This window comes from Mauremys reevesii, linkage group 5, assembly GCF_016161935.1.
Source record: "Mauremys reevesii isolate NIE-2019 linkage group 5, ASM1616193v1, whole genome shotgun sequence".
NCBI classification, from domain to species: Eukaryota; Metazoa; Chordata; order Testudines; family Geoemydidae; genus Mauremys; species Mauremys reevesii.
This window is the reverse complement of record NC_052627.1, coordinates 119,714,820-119,729,036: the sequence shown is the minus strand read 5'-3', so window position 1 is coordinate 119,729,036 and position 14,217 is coordinate 119,714,820. Positions and strand designations below refer to the sequence as shown.

At 43.4% G+C, this 14,217-nt stretch overlaps 1 protein-coding gene across 4 annotated transcripts in view; it reads left to right on the top strand.

The window, feature by feature from the left end:
* Positions 1-14,217, top strand: part of CFAP99 (cilia and flagella associated protein 99) — a 92,247-nt gene that overhangs the window by 55,228 nt on the left and 22,802 nt on the right. For all 4 annotated transcript variants that reach the window (XM_039539490.1, XM_039539491.1, XM_039539488.1 and 1 more), the window contains 4 exons: positions 4,461-4,549; positions 7,034-7,238; positions 9,351-9,492; positions 11,896-12,047. In XM_039539490.1, the coding sequence (XP_039395424.1) occupies positions 4,461-4,549; positions 7,034-7,238; positions 9,351-9,492; positions 11,896-12,047 (588 nt within the window). The remainder of the gene's footprint in view (positions 1-4,460; positions 4,550-7,033; positions 7,239-9,350; positions 9,493-11,895; positions 12,048-14,217) is intronic.

Below are 14,217 nucleotides of genomic sequence, written 5' to 3'. Positions count from 1 at the left end.
TTGCTCTGGCGGTGGCCACACGCTCTCAGGCTCTGGGTGGCAGGACCCTTCTTCCCAGCATCACCCCTGCCCTGTCAGGGTTATGATCCCCCTCCCAGTCTGGCCTGCAAAGCCTCTTGGCTGAGGCGTCTCCCTGTGCTGGGCTCACTGCCCGGGGTCTCCCTCACTCTCCCCAGCTGCTCACTGCACCCGGCTCCGGATTGCTCCAGCCCCGGCTCCACTCTGCCTCAGCACAGCTGCTGCTGCTGCTCTGCCTTCAGCTCCCTGGGCTGCTTGTCTGGCCTCTCTGGCTCCAGTTGCTACAGCTCTGCTCCCAGGGCAGGGCTGCTCTGCAGGCTGCTTCTGTGACTCAGCTCCCAGCTCACACCTGCTTCCTGGGCTGCTTGTCTGGCCCCTCTGGCTCTGGTGCTGCAGCTCTCCTCCCAGGGCAGGTCTGCTCTCTGGGCTGTGCTCTGGCTTTTTGGGCCGCAGCTCTGCTCCCAGCAGCTTAGCTTGGGGCCCTGCTCCCTCCTTAGCTCGGCCCCACTCCATCTGACTCAGACAATTCCAGCTCACACGGAGGACGGGACCCCCCTGGCCTCCTGACTCCTTGATTAGCCTGCCCACCCTGTCAGTCAGGCTGACCTGGAGCATTGGCCTCTCCACATTGTTCCTGGAGACCGTCAGTCTCAGGTTCCTGATTTCCCAGCGACCCCTCCCTTTTTAGTGCTGGGAGCTAGCAACCAAACACCCCCACTGAATGTTAGTAAGGGGGCAACAGTCCCCTTACATATGTGTCTAGAGTCTCAGATGAGCTCAGGCTTGGAGTGGCTAACCCCTTGTGCTGCTGTGGCTACACTCTATTTTAGCTTGCTAGCTCAATGAGAATCACAACCCAAACTTGAAATGCAGACACACCTAAGACAGCATTGGGCAGCCTGCATTGCCTCTGCCTGAGCTGTGATTGTACTGTGAATAACAAAAGACTTCAGTCCCCAGGACTTCCAATCTGGCGTTTTCATAATCATCAAGGTCATACCAAAACAGAGTCAAAATAACAGAGAATGTCTCAGGATCAGATTCACTGTTAGTGTAAATGGGAAATTTGTCCCATAGTCTAAAGAAATAGATGCTTGCTCACCTTTATTGAACAGTTCTTGATACTGATGTTTTAGCAGTACATAGGGCCAAATTCTGATCCCAGTTGCACCAGTACAAATTTTAAATAACTCCACTGACTTCAGAAGCTGGCCAGTAGGGTGGTGTTACACATACAACATAGGTTCATGCACCTATGGGTCCCTCAAACCACCTGCATGTGCAAATCTGCTAACTATTCACAAATGGATAGTCAACTACAGCGAGGGTGACTAGATGTCCCAATTTTATAGGGACAGTCCTGATTTGGGGGGCTCCCATTACCCCCCACCCCTGTCCTGATTTTTTACACTTGCTATCTGGTCACACTAACTACAGCAGGCTCACCCATTTTATTTGTGAGGTCATTTAGATTCCAATTTCCCCCTTTGAAAATCAGGCTTCTGGAAAATATTTGTAAACCAGATCAGATACTGATGACTTACAGTGTTCAGCAATAACAGTAATACCACCACTATACTTACTGGCATTACATTAATAAGTCTGTTTAAAAGTGCTGTCCCATATGATATGTCCAATTAGTTCTTAAAGTGCTGCATAGCATTAAGACCCCTACTCCTTCCTCTCTTTGAAGAGCAAAGATACTTAAGAAAACATTTACAAGGTTAACACACTCACAGGACCAACAGTAATTTGGACTCTGTTAAAGTCTGTGTTTGTTACACTTCCCTCTCAGACAATCTAAAATATTGAAACTTATCAGCTAGAGTGTTGGCTAGTGGGAATTAAACCCATTGGTTAAGCTGCATAAAAGAAAAATATGGATCCAGTGTCTTATTAAATTGATCAGGGACATTTTTAATAGTTGCTCATATCTTTTCCAGTGGCATAGTCATATTTATCTCATCCAAACACCTTTGCCTTGAAAGTTGGTTAGGTGGCTTTCAGGGAGCTGCTATAAAACTTTCATAGCTGAGATAAGCAGATTATTTGAGTCTTAAAATAAATTCTACTTCCCACACCCACTCCCATTCATCCTTCATCTCCCAATAGACAATTGAGAAGATTTAGGAGGAATGTGTGTACAATATGTTAGAAATCAGGTCACAAACTCCATTTCAAAATAATCAAATTGTATAATATTTAAATAGATTAGGGTCACTATGCAATTTACCATAGTTCATTTACCTTTTTGTGAGAACATCCATTGTACAATAAACACATTTTCTAGTCTCAGTCAGGCACATTGAAACTGCTGTGCAGACAAAAATGATTAACCACTGCTGTTACAAAACCTTTATTCTTTCTTTCCGCTGCAAGCAGTGAGACAGTACAAATGGCTCATTACTCTGGCTCAGTCTGTCTAGTGCTCATAGGAGGTCCGGTTCTCTACATATTTATTGGTTTGGGGTGAAAAATAGTGTGCTCATTAGGTGGAAATATTGAATATGATTTTTTCCACACGAATTACACAAGTTTGTAGCCCCTTCTTCCTACTTGATAAGGGGGAAGGGATGACATGACAGAAAAGAGGCAATGTGAAATTCAGTTATTCACTGGTAATATATGCAATAGAAAAATCTATTTGGATACTTTTTTGTACTTACCTGCACAAATCTTGTAATCCTTGTGTACCCTGGCTGTTTAGAGTGCATTTTACTCAATCATAATTTTATTTATTAAACTGGAGATGGAACATTTCTAGGTAAAATATTGTCCCCATAATCAGTTTCAGTTCAGGATACTGGCCTCTTTTCTGTCTAATCTACAGGAACTGCATATACTACATGAAGGGGAATAAACAAGCAGTTTCCAAAAGCATAACTTCCACATATTTTAGTGAATGTTTCCAATTTAAAATCAATACAATATGAAAAATATAGGCTGGGGGGAGGTCTCTGAAGTCTGCACTCTTGAGTACATTTCCCAGCCCTGAAGAAGAGCTCAAAAGCTTGTCTCTCACCAACAGAAGTTGGCCCAATAAAAGATATTACCTCACCACCCCTGTAGAGATGGTAAGACCAGTATAAGGAAAGAAAGGACTCTCATTGCTGTCTCCTCCCGCAAACTTTGGCACCCACCTGTTTTGTACTGAGAAATAGATGGGTAACTATATTTCACAGGCTAGCTATTAAAATGTGTCCCATGCTGTAGAAAAACCACACTGTTCACCTCCATTTATTTAATTTCCTGATTACAACATTAACTGTTGTGCTCAACCTACATAATCAACCTCAAATATGGAACAACCATGTTCTTCAGTTTTGCTTATGTATTTCAATTGATTGTGCAGAAGGTTAGTATAGGACTTCTTGAGTGATTCCGCACCTGTATTGCTCTGCCAGTCCCTAAACAGTTAGCTTATAGTTAAAGAACATTTTAATACGATTTGCTTCCATAGCCACATTGTGAATGGACTTAATTCAACTGATTGGTGTCATCACTGATTTTTGTTTTCTGTATGGAGTGGGCTCAATTCTGATCTCAGACCAGTTTTACACTGGCACTATTGCATTGACTTCAAAGGCATTGCTCCTCTCATATGCTGGTCAGATCAGAATTGGACCCATTGTGTGCCGCTGTAAAGCTGGATCTGACCCTCTAAGGATTCCCCTTGCATAAGGGGAATCCTTGGCTGGCAAAGAAGCTGCGTAGTGGCTCTACTCCACTGCCTCTCTCAGACTTTAGAGATTATCTGTCAGTCACTCTTAAGGCAATACTCACTCTCAAAAGAGATGCTGAAGCAGCCCTGGATTTAGTAGTCTCAGTTATACCGGTAACTCTCTCTGTGACTTTGAAGGTCAATGAAGTCTGTACTTCAGTTTCTCCATCTATAAAATGGATATAATGATACTGCCACCTAGAAATATATTAAGGTTAATAAATTAATGTTTGCAAAACACTTGAGATCCTCAGATGAAAAGTATTACACGTTATTGGAACATGTGTGTGATCTTCCTTCCTTTCAACTCACCCAGAGGTGGACACACAAGATGTTTTCTGTTGGAAGCAGTTGGCAATCGTATCTTTGTCCAAATCTATTGGAATGTGTCCATGTACATGAGTATATAAGAGTTTAAAAAAATTAAAGGAAGTGAACACATTATATATGATTTGACATGGCCCAAGAGTGAGTACAAATTTATAATCCACTTCAGGGACCTGGCTGATTGCTTAAACAGCTTGAGTGGTTTATGAAGAGCATGCAAATCCATTGTGAATGTCAGATTAATGCTTTGAGCAAAATTTATACTTCATCTTGAAGGTGATCTAAAGTGATTGAATTGCCATGGATTGATTTATTTAACCCTTTGAATTGTTTCTGTAGTCCATTTTATGATTCACATTGCTAAATATAGTATATGCATTCCTTTTCCTGATAGATTGACAATGTACCTATTAAATTAAATGCAGCAGCGATCTTAAGAGAAGGTGCCCTCTACCAGCGAAAAATGGAACAAGAACTCAACAGGTACTTTCTGTGCATAGTATTTCCCAGCTCCTTTATACATCCTTTGACATAGAGAGCACATTAAGGGAGACTAAGTAAACTGCAGCTAAACTAATATAATGAATCTGTTAAAGGCATATTAAAATTTGCGTGATTAATAATGAGCAGATTGGACTGAAATTAAAGACTACATTAGAGTGACAATGAAGACTTTTGTTTTATTGTAGGTAGAGTACAATGTGACTTCTAATTGAGCATTCATGCCCCATGAATAATCATGTTTTCTAACACATAAGTACATCATACTGGATAAGTAATTATACACATGCACATCTATGCATGTACATAGTTCTGCATACAGACAGATTATGTTCATACCCATTCAAGTACTTAGTGTATTTGTTAAGGAAAACAAATAAGTTTTCAAATAATTCTTCGTGTAACTCTGTTACCTTCAGTGGAGTTACATCTGAGCTGAATGGGGGCTATTGTACTCAGAGTTTTATACTCAAACTGGTTACTCACCTGCTTCCATGACAATAAAGGACATAGTAGTCATTAGTGTGGGTTTTTAGTTCACCTGTTAATCATTGGGGGTGAGGGAGGAGAGAGTGAATGGACAGTGCAGGTTTTGTTCTTTCACTAGAAATAAATAACATTATAACTAGTAATTTCAGCAGAGACAAAATCTAGAATATTGTCAGTTTGGGTTAATATAAATGATTCACCTGAGTTAGCAGGCTTAGTGCAAAACGTTATTAACCTCTTTAGAAGAATCCACAAAAAGCTTTTAGAAGTGAACATAATGAAGTTAAGGATTAAATTCAGACCTGTCAAATGTGATTAAAATGAGTGACCCCTTCAAAATGAGGGATGTCACTCATTTGAGTTGCAAGAGCCCACATCCTCAAAGGTATTTAGGTATCTAATTCCCATCATTTCAGTTGGAAGTAGCAACTAAATACCTTTAAGAATCTTAGCCAAGGTTACCTATGTTCCACATAAATTTGGCATTCCGTCACTATTATTGTTGAGAATAATTTACATCAAAACAGAGAATGAAACTTCTATGCTATGCTAAAGCATGAATTGCATAGCATTGAGATGCCTGTGTGGATCTTTTTTTTTTTTGGTGTCCATCTGTCATGTGTGTGGAGTGGTTCACAACCCAGAGTGCCAGCCTCTGGGCACACTGTCAAAAAGGTTGAGCAGAGATCTCAAACGGGTGGCATGTTCTATAATTAGATTTCACCAATCCAGTAAAAACTCATTAAGCACTATAACAGTATTACCATGGAGTCATAGACAGTCCCTTTGGGCATTCCAGCTTATCTTGCCACCCAGGCAAGCTGGACTTGTGATAGTTGGTTGCTATATGCCAAAGATCACAAAATATTCAGATTGCTCCCAGTCCTAAGAAACCAGTCACTTACCCCAAGTCAATTTGTACTTAAGATCTCACACCAAAGACAACACTTGTAGCCCATCCTCTAGTAAATTAACTAAGGCTTTATTAACTAAGAGTTATTTACAGGTTAAAGCAGGCAAACACATATACACAAATAAGTTACATTCTATGGTTCCAAAAGGTGACAGAGTTGTAGTAATCTGTCAGTACCATATGTCTTTTAGAGCTAACTCAGGTTGACCCTGAGGATCTCTGCTTCTGTTTCAGAGCTCCAGCCCTGTGAGAGTCCAAAGAGCAAAAAGAAAAATATTCATGTCAGCTATCTTTATTTCCTTCTTCCAGAATTCAAGCTGATGGGACAAGCTTATTTGCATGTAGCACCTTCATGGGTGTGAGAGGGACATTAACCAAGTGCTTGTATCATGAGGTTCCCCAATGGCCCATTTAGTTTTGATAGTCCTTCTTGATGGGTGGGGGACCATAAGAGCTGGCAGCCTGGGGTGAGCACAGGAGACATTGGGCAGAAGCAGCTCTCCCCCGGCGCTGTCTTCGCCCCCAGCCCAGTGCCATCCGGTGCATGGCACAGCCCGAGGGGCAAGCCCAGGCCTGGCCCTGCCTGCCCTGCAGGGCACTTCCCCGGGCCTGCCAGGGCTCCCACAGCTCACCCCCAGGGCAGACCCTCCCCAGCCACAAGTTGCAACAACACCCCCTGCAACTTCCATTGCTCCCTGGGCTGGGAGCTGGCCCGACCTGCCCTGCCTCCTCTGCCAAGCCAGGACACCACACAGGCCAACGAACCACCCACAAGTGGGGAGTGGAGCCCGGCTGGTGGGGACTTGCCTCTTACTGTGCCCGGACACTGGCACCCTCTTAACCGTGCCCACCCCCCTCCCAACCACGGCAGCCTGGGTGGTCACCCATGTCGCTCACCCATAATGCCAGCCCTGTCAACCATGTTTGAAGGGGTAACTCAAACAGGTAAATGGGTTTTGCTCAAAGTTTTTTAAGAAATGTTTTAGCTGAAAAGCAGAATTTGCTCATAGCCAAAATATTCAAATACAGGAACCTAGAGTTAAGGGTTTTCTTCTCCTTCCCAGACTTGAAAGTTTGCTACGAGGTGCACATGACCCATCTGAATTCCTGGAATGGCAAAAACAGATGCGTGAAAAAGATTTGGAACAACAGCTGGCTGAGATAGAGTGTAGGAGGCTACAAGGGAAACTGAGTCACGAGGAGGCAGTTCTAGCACGTCAGAATGTAATTCAGGAAAACAAGAAGAAAGCTGAACTAAAGAGAGAAGAGGTAAAGCATTACAGAATTGATCAGACTTGATTTGAGCTTTATATCAATAAACAGCTTGGTATAACAATGTACAGAAGTTCACTCAAAGTAGGTCTCTGTATTTAACTGGAGTCTGCAACTAGTGCAAAAATCTCATGCTTTAGTTTACATCCCCAGAAGTTCTAGTATGTTGGGAAAGAAAAAGTTTTCTAGTATTGGATTTGATAGTGAATATGTGTTTATTAAAGTGAGTAAAAACAGAAAGATAACCTCGTTATCTCTAGCTTGCTTCTTTGCGCATATATATAAACCTGCCCCTGGTCCACCACTTGCATCTGAAAGAAAAGTGGTATACACACAGCACGAGCTCACTGTTAAACAGAAAGAAGAAATATTTACCTCTGAATCCCTGGTCGTCGTGTATTTCCCATTCTGTGTAACTAAGAAGTGCAGATATCAAGAGATTAAAGGCAGTTGTTTTCAGTGGACTCATTAGTAGAAGAATAACGATGTTATGGTGTTTGAATGGGATCAAGGCAACAAAAAGTCTGTCAGATGTCTGAACTCACCTGACATGCTCTATGCCAGCGGTTCTAACTTTAGCAACCCAAGGACCCCCATTTTGATTTAAATTTTTTCGTGGCCCCACAAACCAGCTTCTAATTTTCCCCGGTGGTGCTCAACCCCTGTTAAGCCTCAGGCCCCACCTGCACTCCACCCTTTCCCCCCAAGGCCCTACCTCGCCTCACCTCTTCCCGCCTCCGCTCCACTCCTGCCCCTCCTCTTCCCCGCCTCTTTCCGTCCCCTCCGCCAAGCGCGCCCCATCCCCGCTCCTCCCACTCCCTCCCAGCACCTTCTGCATGCCGCTGAACAGCTGTTCTGCGGCATGCAGGAGACCCTGGGAGGAAGGGGGAGGAGTTGATCAGCGGGGCCGGTGGTCTCGGAGATGACTCGCAGACCCCCTGGAGTGGACCCCAGTTTGAGAAACGCTGCTCTATGCTGCTTGGGATATACAGAACCTCAATGGTGGGGAAGCCCAGAGAGAATACTTTAGAGATGCGCATACATATTTTATGCTGCACAATTGTTTTATGAAATACACTTCCAAGTGCACAATCTTTGGGCTAATTCATCTCCTCTCACAAGCCAATACAGATGGTAGCTGACAACGTTTTCTATGTATTATAGAAAGGTAATGCAGGCTCATTACAGGACCATAGTTCAAGGCAGCCTTGTATCAGGGTTGCCTGAGAATAAAACATGTCTACATGGGAGACTCAGGACAGTTAAGCAGAATCAACTAACGGTGTGAAGTCAATGAGTATAAGTTAAAGTGGGTATGTATGCTTTCATTCAGGAGTAAATTGGCCTCCTCTTTGAAGGAAGATTAAATTACAGCAAATTCAGGCCAGTTTATTTCTGAATGAGAGCATCCATACACGTTTTAACAAATGTGCATTGACTCCATATCTTTAGTTGAGTCACCTTAACTTTCCTGAGTGTCTCTGTGTAGACAAGCCCACAGTAAGTCATGACCAGTGCAGAAGTTCACTCCTTATGTCAGGGGTGGCCAACCTGAGCCTGAGAAGGAGCCAGAATTTACCAATGTACATTGCCAAAGAGCCAAAGTAACACGTCAGCAGCCCCCCGACACACTGGAAAGTTGGCGCCTGTAACTCCAGCCTGGAGTCGGTGCCTATACAAGGAGCTGCATATTAACTTCTGAAGAGCCGCATGTGGCTCCGGAGCCACAGGTTGGCCACTCCTGCCTTGTGTGCTCCGAGAAACAGTTGGGGATAAGTCTACGGAGATGGTGGAAATGAATTTCCCCTCCCCATAGCTATCTGTGTGGCCTTCTGAACATCCTGTCATGTTTGTTTTCCTGTAAAGGGGGCATAGAGGTTACTGCAGCTATAGAGTTACAACAAACCCTGCAGAACTGCTATTGGAGAATGAGGCAGAATCAGGATCCTTGAACTGGGGTCTCCCTCCCTCCTTACAGACTTGTTACTTTTGTAGAGGCTGCAGTCCTGCTAATCCAGTTGTGCTTACCCTTTTTTAAGGCTTGCAGCAAAGAGAGCAGAGTTGTTTTTATCAGTTTCTTTACTGGCCTGTTATTTGTTTGGGGTTTAGACAGCAGAATTGATGCACCAGTATGCAGAGAAACGTCTTCAGGAAGAGAAGGAAATGAAAGAGTTGGTGGAGCAGGTAGTGGAAGGACATAAAAATGTGAAGCAAGCCCGAATGAAGCTTCAGAAGTACAAACGACAAATAGGTATTTGTGTTGCCAAACCCCTAGGAGATGATTGCAAATTTTCCAAGAGTCATTTAATCTTAATTTTGTTGAACAAGAAGAGGGGGGGAAATCCAGAATATATGTTCCCATAAATAAGTGGACCCAATGTAATAAGTGAATCTTTGAGCCCGCTCTAGCTGAAAAGAGCATCTAAGCTACTCGCCCAAGAAATTATTCCCTGTGCTAAAGGGGAAGATGCAGAATCAGGCATTCTGAAGCTACCAGTCTACACTCCTGCCAGAAGCGGTACATGTGACTGCCTGTTCTGATTGCCATACTGGTATGTGGTGATCAGATTCATGTGACTCATACTGAATCCCCAGTGTCCTAAAGAGAAGACTTGTTGGGCCAACTAAAAATTTTAAAGGAGACATAATTCCTTATTGGCCTCTTCCAAGCTGAGGAGAGGAAGAAAGCAGCCACTGAGATACGAGATGGTTCCTTCTCTATACCAAAATAAATCATTGGGGGTGAAAAAGCAGAGCAGTGATTGGAGTGGAGAGAGTGGATGTTGCTGGCTCTACACAATTCTCCAAGGGGATGTTCTAGTTTATATTTTAGCCCAGATGACTTAATGCTGGTCATGAAGCTGGTCTCTTCCTCCATCCAAAGATATGCATTGTACTTACTCCATTATAGGGCTGCACTAACACCTAGTGGAGGAATAGGCAATTTCTAGCCTTGAGAGGTATAGAGTGCAGAAGATGAGCCCTCACATGCACAAGCTTTCCTCTGCCTGGATAGGGTCATACCTCTGTCATTCAGATTTTAATTCTTGTTTTTAGCTTCTGAGTGTGATTCTTCCCAAGGGTCCCCAGGGCTGTGAGGTACCTTGCTACCACCTGCCATTCATGTGAGAAAGCCTTGTCTCTGCCTGCCATGAGTCAGCTCCCCAACTCCACTGGCCAAGGGCAACACAAGCATTCCCCTCTCAGCCTATACAGGCCCTGCTGTCCTTCTGCAGGTTAGCAATAGGCACACTCCAACCGTAAGCCCTCTGAGAGTCTCCCTGGAGTGTCCATCCTCTGTTCATTGGACACTCACAGTATTCACAGATTCACTGCTCCCAAAGGAACACCATGCCCCAGCTTACCACACAAACCTACATTACTGCTCTGCTTAACACTCAGCACTTAGGGAAGTTTATAGTTTGTTTAACAAAGTATAAAGATTCAAGTGATAGCAAGTATAAATATTGGAAACAAATAGTTGCATATAAAATAAAAACACATTTTAGAACCTACATTTACTTAACTAGTTACTGTCATGTCTTATAGATCAATGCTCACCCAAAATCCTTCCAGCGTATTACGGCCAGGCTTGGCTGTGGTCTTCCCTTCATGAGACAAGTCATAGCTTGCCTCCTCGGTGGAAAGATCCAAGGGTGTCCCCTTGTGCCCCCAGTTATCTTTGTCTTTACTCATAAACAGGACACTCTCCTGTGTGCCTCTTTCTTGTCACTTTCACAATCTCTTCATTAGCATTGGGGTCAGACTGTAGATAGGCCTCCATTGTGATCCACACATGATCAGCCAGAGAGAGAGAGAAGCATCTCTTCCCTCCTACCTGATAGCAGCACATTGATCATCTTCTGGTGACCTGCCTTAACTCATATACCTTAAGAACATAATTTCTTAAACATTATCTGTACTAGAGTGACCAGACAGGAAATGTGAAAAATCAGGTGGGGGGGTAATAGGAGCCTATATAAGAAAAAGACCGAAAAATCGGGACAGACTCTATAAAATCGGGACATCTGGTCACCCTAATCTGTACATACATATTGCAATATTATTTGGCTCTTGGTAGAGACTTCACATGCCACCCTTTGGTAAACTTAATGTGCATACATCTGGCCCAGGGGATCCCTGTAAAATCTATGCGCCCTCTGTGCCCTCTGCCAGTTGGCACCAAGAGGTTCCTGGGTTAGACTGAGTAAGCCAGTCTTTATCCTAGATAGGTGAGCCTGGCAATGAGCCAGAATCCATAGCTTTCCAGAGTACATACAGCTTGGAAAGCTATGAATATTTGATGCTTTACAGAGTCTGTACTTTAAGTAAATGAAACTAGGCATTTTCCTATTTTTTGATCTCTTGAGTCTAAACTAGAAAATAAATTACTACATACCAATTGTGTCAACTGTAAGTATAAACTGCTTTTTATTTCAGTTCTCTGTCTGTAAGTCTCATAGAATCACAGATATTAGAGATGGAAAGTAATTATTAGTCTCTCTAATCATCCTTCCCACCAGGGAAGGGTAACAACCTGAAGTATAGTCAGATCAGTATTAGCGTCATTATTCACACATGTACAAGAATTCATCTCCAGATGTATTGCAGCATCAGACGTGCAGCTAACAGGGACTGTTTTATTTTCTCTCAGTTCAGGAAGTGTCTGAAGAGAGCCGAGAACTTCTTCGTCGAGCTCTGGAAGAAGAGGAGGAGAAGCTTAGGAAAAGATATGAATTGATTCAACAGATAAGAGCTATAGAATCTCTGCCATTCTTTAGGAACAAGTTTGTTGACTTAACCCAGGTAGGTTCATATGGAAAAAATAATGGTTTTAGAGGCATATTTACATTTCACTCAGATGTGAATTATACTGCATACAAAAATATTGCATGTTGGATGAGCCCAAGACATGCACCTTGGATTGAAAAATAAAATCTGAACCTGAATTTCCCCAAAGTTTATAAAATGAAAACTTTATAAGAGAAAACCTCATGAGCACAGATCAAATTCTAACCCCATTGAAGTAATTGGGAGTTTTGCCGTTAAGTCCGGTTTCATCCTATAACATGTCTCTTAAGACACTGCCAGGTAGAGCCCCTAGATTTTATCTACCTTCACAGTATCAGTTTTGTCAATACTTGGGGCTCTCATGTCCACACATAGAGCTTGGAATGGTGTAGAGGTGTTCATACCACTGCAGTGACTACACTGACTCTGAGTAAAGCGATGCCTCCTATACTGTGTCTCTGGACAGGAAATACAAGCATGGCTATTGTATTGATGCAATTAGACCTCCCAGCAAAATCCCACAATGCTCCTACCCACCCTTCAGTGACAACATTAGCAACTGGCTCTGCCACCTCTCAAGCCAGCCACCGACTGGCTGCATACAGGCCCAAAAGCACCTGATGCAAAACTTGACTGGTCTCAACTCTGCCCAGGGCCTCGTCTTCCTCCCTTGCCCCTTCCCCATATACCCAGAGCCGCATAACAAAACAAAAAGATAAAGCAAAATAAAAGTTGACCCGCACTTTTACAGAATCAGAACTGCTCTCTTTCAGTTTGTCCTTTCGTCCATGGGAATTCAGCTGAAAAACAAAAAGAAAAAAATCCCTAATGGTTAGTTAGCAGAAACCACCAGAGAGATGCTGTTCTTCTTTCCATGGGGAGGGCGTGGCTGCTGCAGCAGACCATATGCTGCCTTAGCAGTATCTCCCAAACTCCTGAGATCTAAAAACAGAAAACAGACCTGAGTTATTAGTAGCATGGGTACCCCTCACCGTCTCCTCAGATCCCTGAACAAATGCACCATCTTACCTCGCCATACTTCTCCAAAATCCACTTATGTCCCTTCTCCCCCATCCCATTTCCCTACCCCCTGCTTCCCAAAGAGGCTATTAATTCCCTGTGAGGGACACTCCATTAGTAGTGGGGACGAGAAGGGAGAACTGGCTGGGCAGTGTCTCTTGGGACCTTAAAGGGAAACACAAGAGAATGAAACTGGGATCATCACATACAAAGCAAGTATAAACCTAACAAAATAAGAACTGAAAAAACAATAGAGAAACCCATTTTATCTGGGAAAAAAATGAATAACCAAAGAAAAAAAGAATAAAGTCAACTTCCTTCTCTCTTGGAGCACTATCAGCCAAAGGCGGTATCCACCTAGAGCATAGACCCTGCTCTTCGCAGTGCATATACAGACCTTCATATGGGATGAAGCTATTTAAAGCAGACAATGGAGCAAGCCAAAAATGTGAACAACTACAAATAGACATTGTGTCTCAGAGGTTATATACCTATGTCCTGGGGATGTGGGAAAGAGTCAACAATCCACAAGCCCTGCAGTGCTTACAGGGAGTGCTGTGAATGCACACAGTGCACTTTGTGGAACCTGAACAGGCTGTCTTGTGTGCTCACATTACAGCTTGCACTTTTATGACTGAACCAGTCTGAGCAGCAGTGGTGCAATGCTGCAGTTCTTTAATGTAGTCAGGGCTTGGAGTTACAGAGCTTTCTCAATCACACATACTGCTGTGGAGCAGTGCTCATTGTCTGGTTCATTAAAACGAAAGGGATGGGAATTCCAGCACTTTCTCATTTATAGGCCCAGTTCATTTCATTGCCATTGACAGTGGGCAAAATGTTGCAGTCAGCTCCTCACATACAGCTCCCATTGATCCCATTTGTATCCAAGGTAGGGTGACCAGATGTCCCGATTTTATAGGGACAGTCCCAATTTTGGGGGCTTTTTCTTATATAGGCACCTATTACCTCCACTCCCCACCCCGTCCCAATTTTTTACTCTTGCTATCTGGTCACCCTAATCCAAGGGCAGTATTTGGCTTTAAACATGGTTTCCTATCTAACTTATTCCTGAGAGGAGATTCAAATAGCAGGTGAACACAACACATTTGAAGTCATACTTGAAATACTCATTCCAAATCAAGCCAAAGGGGAGCCCTTGCTAAGT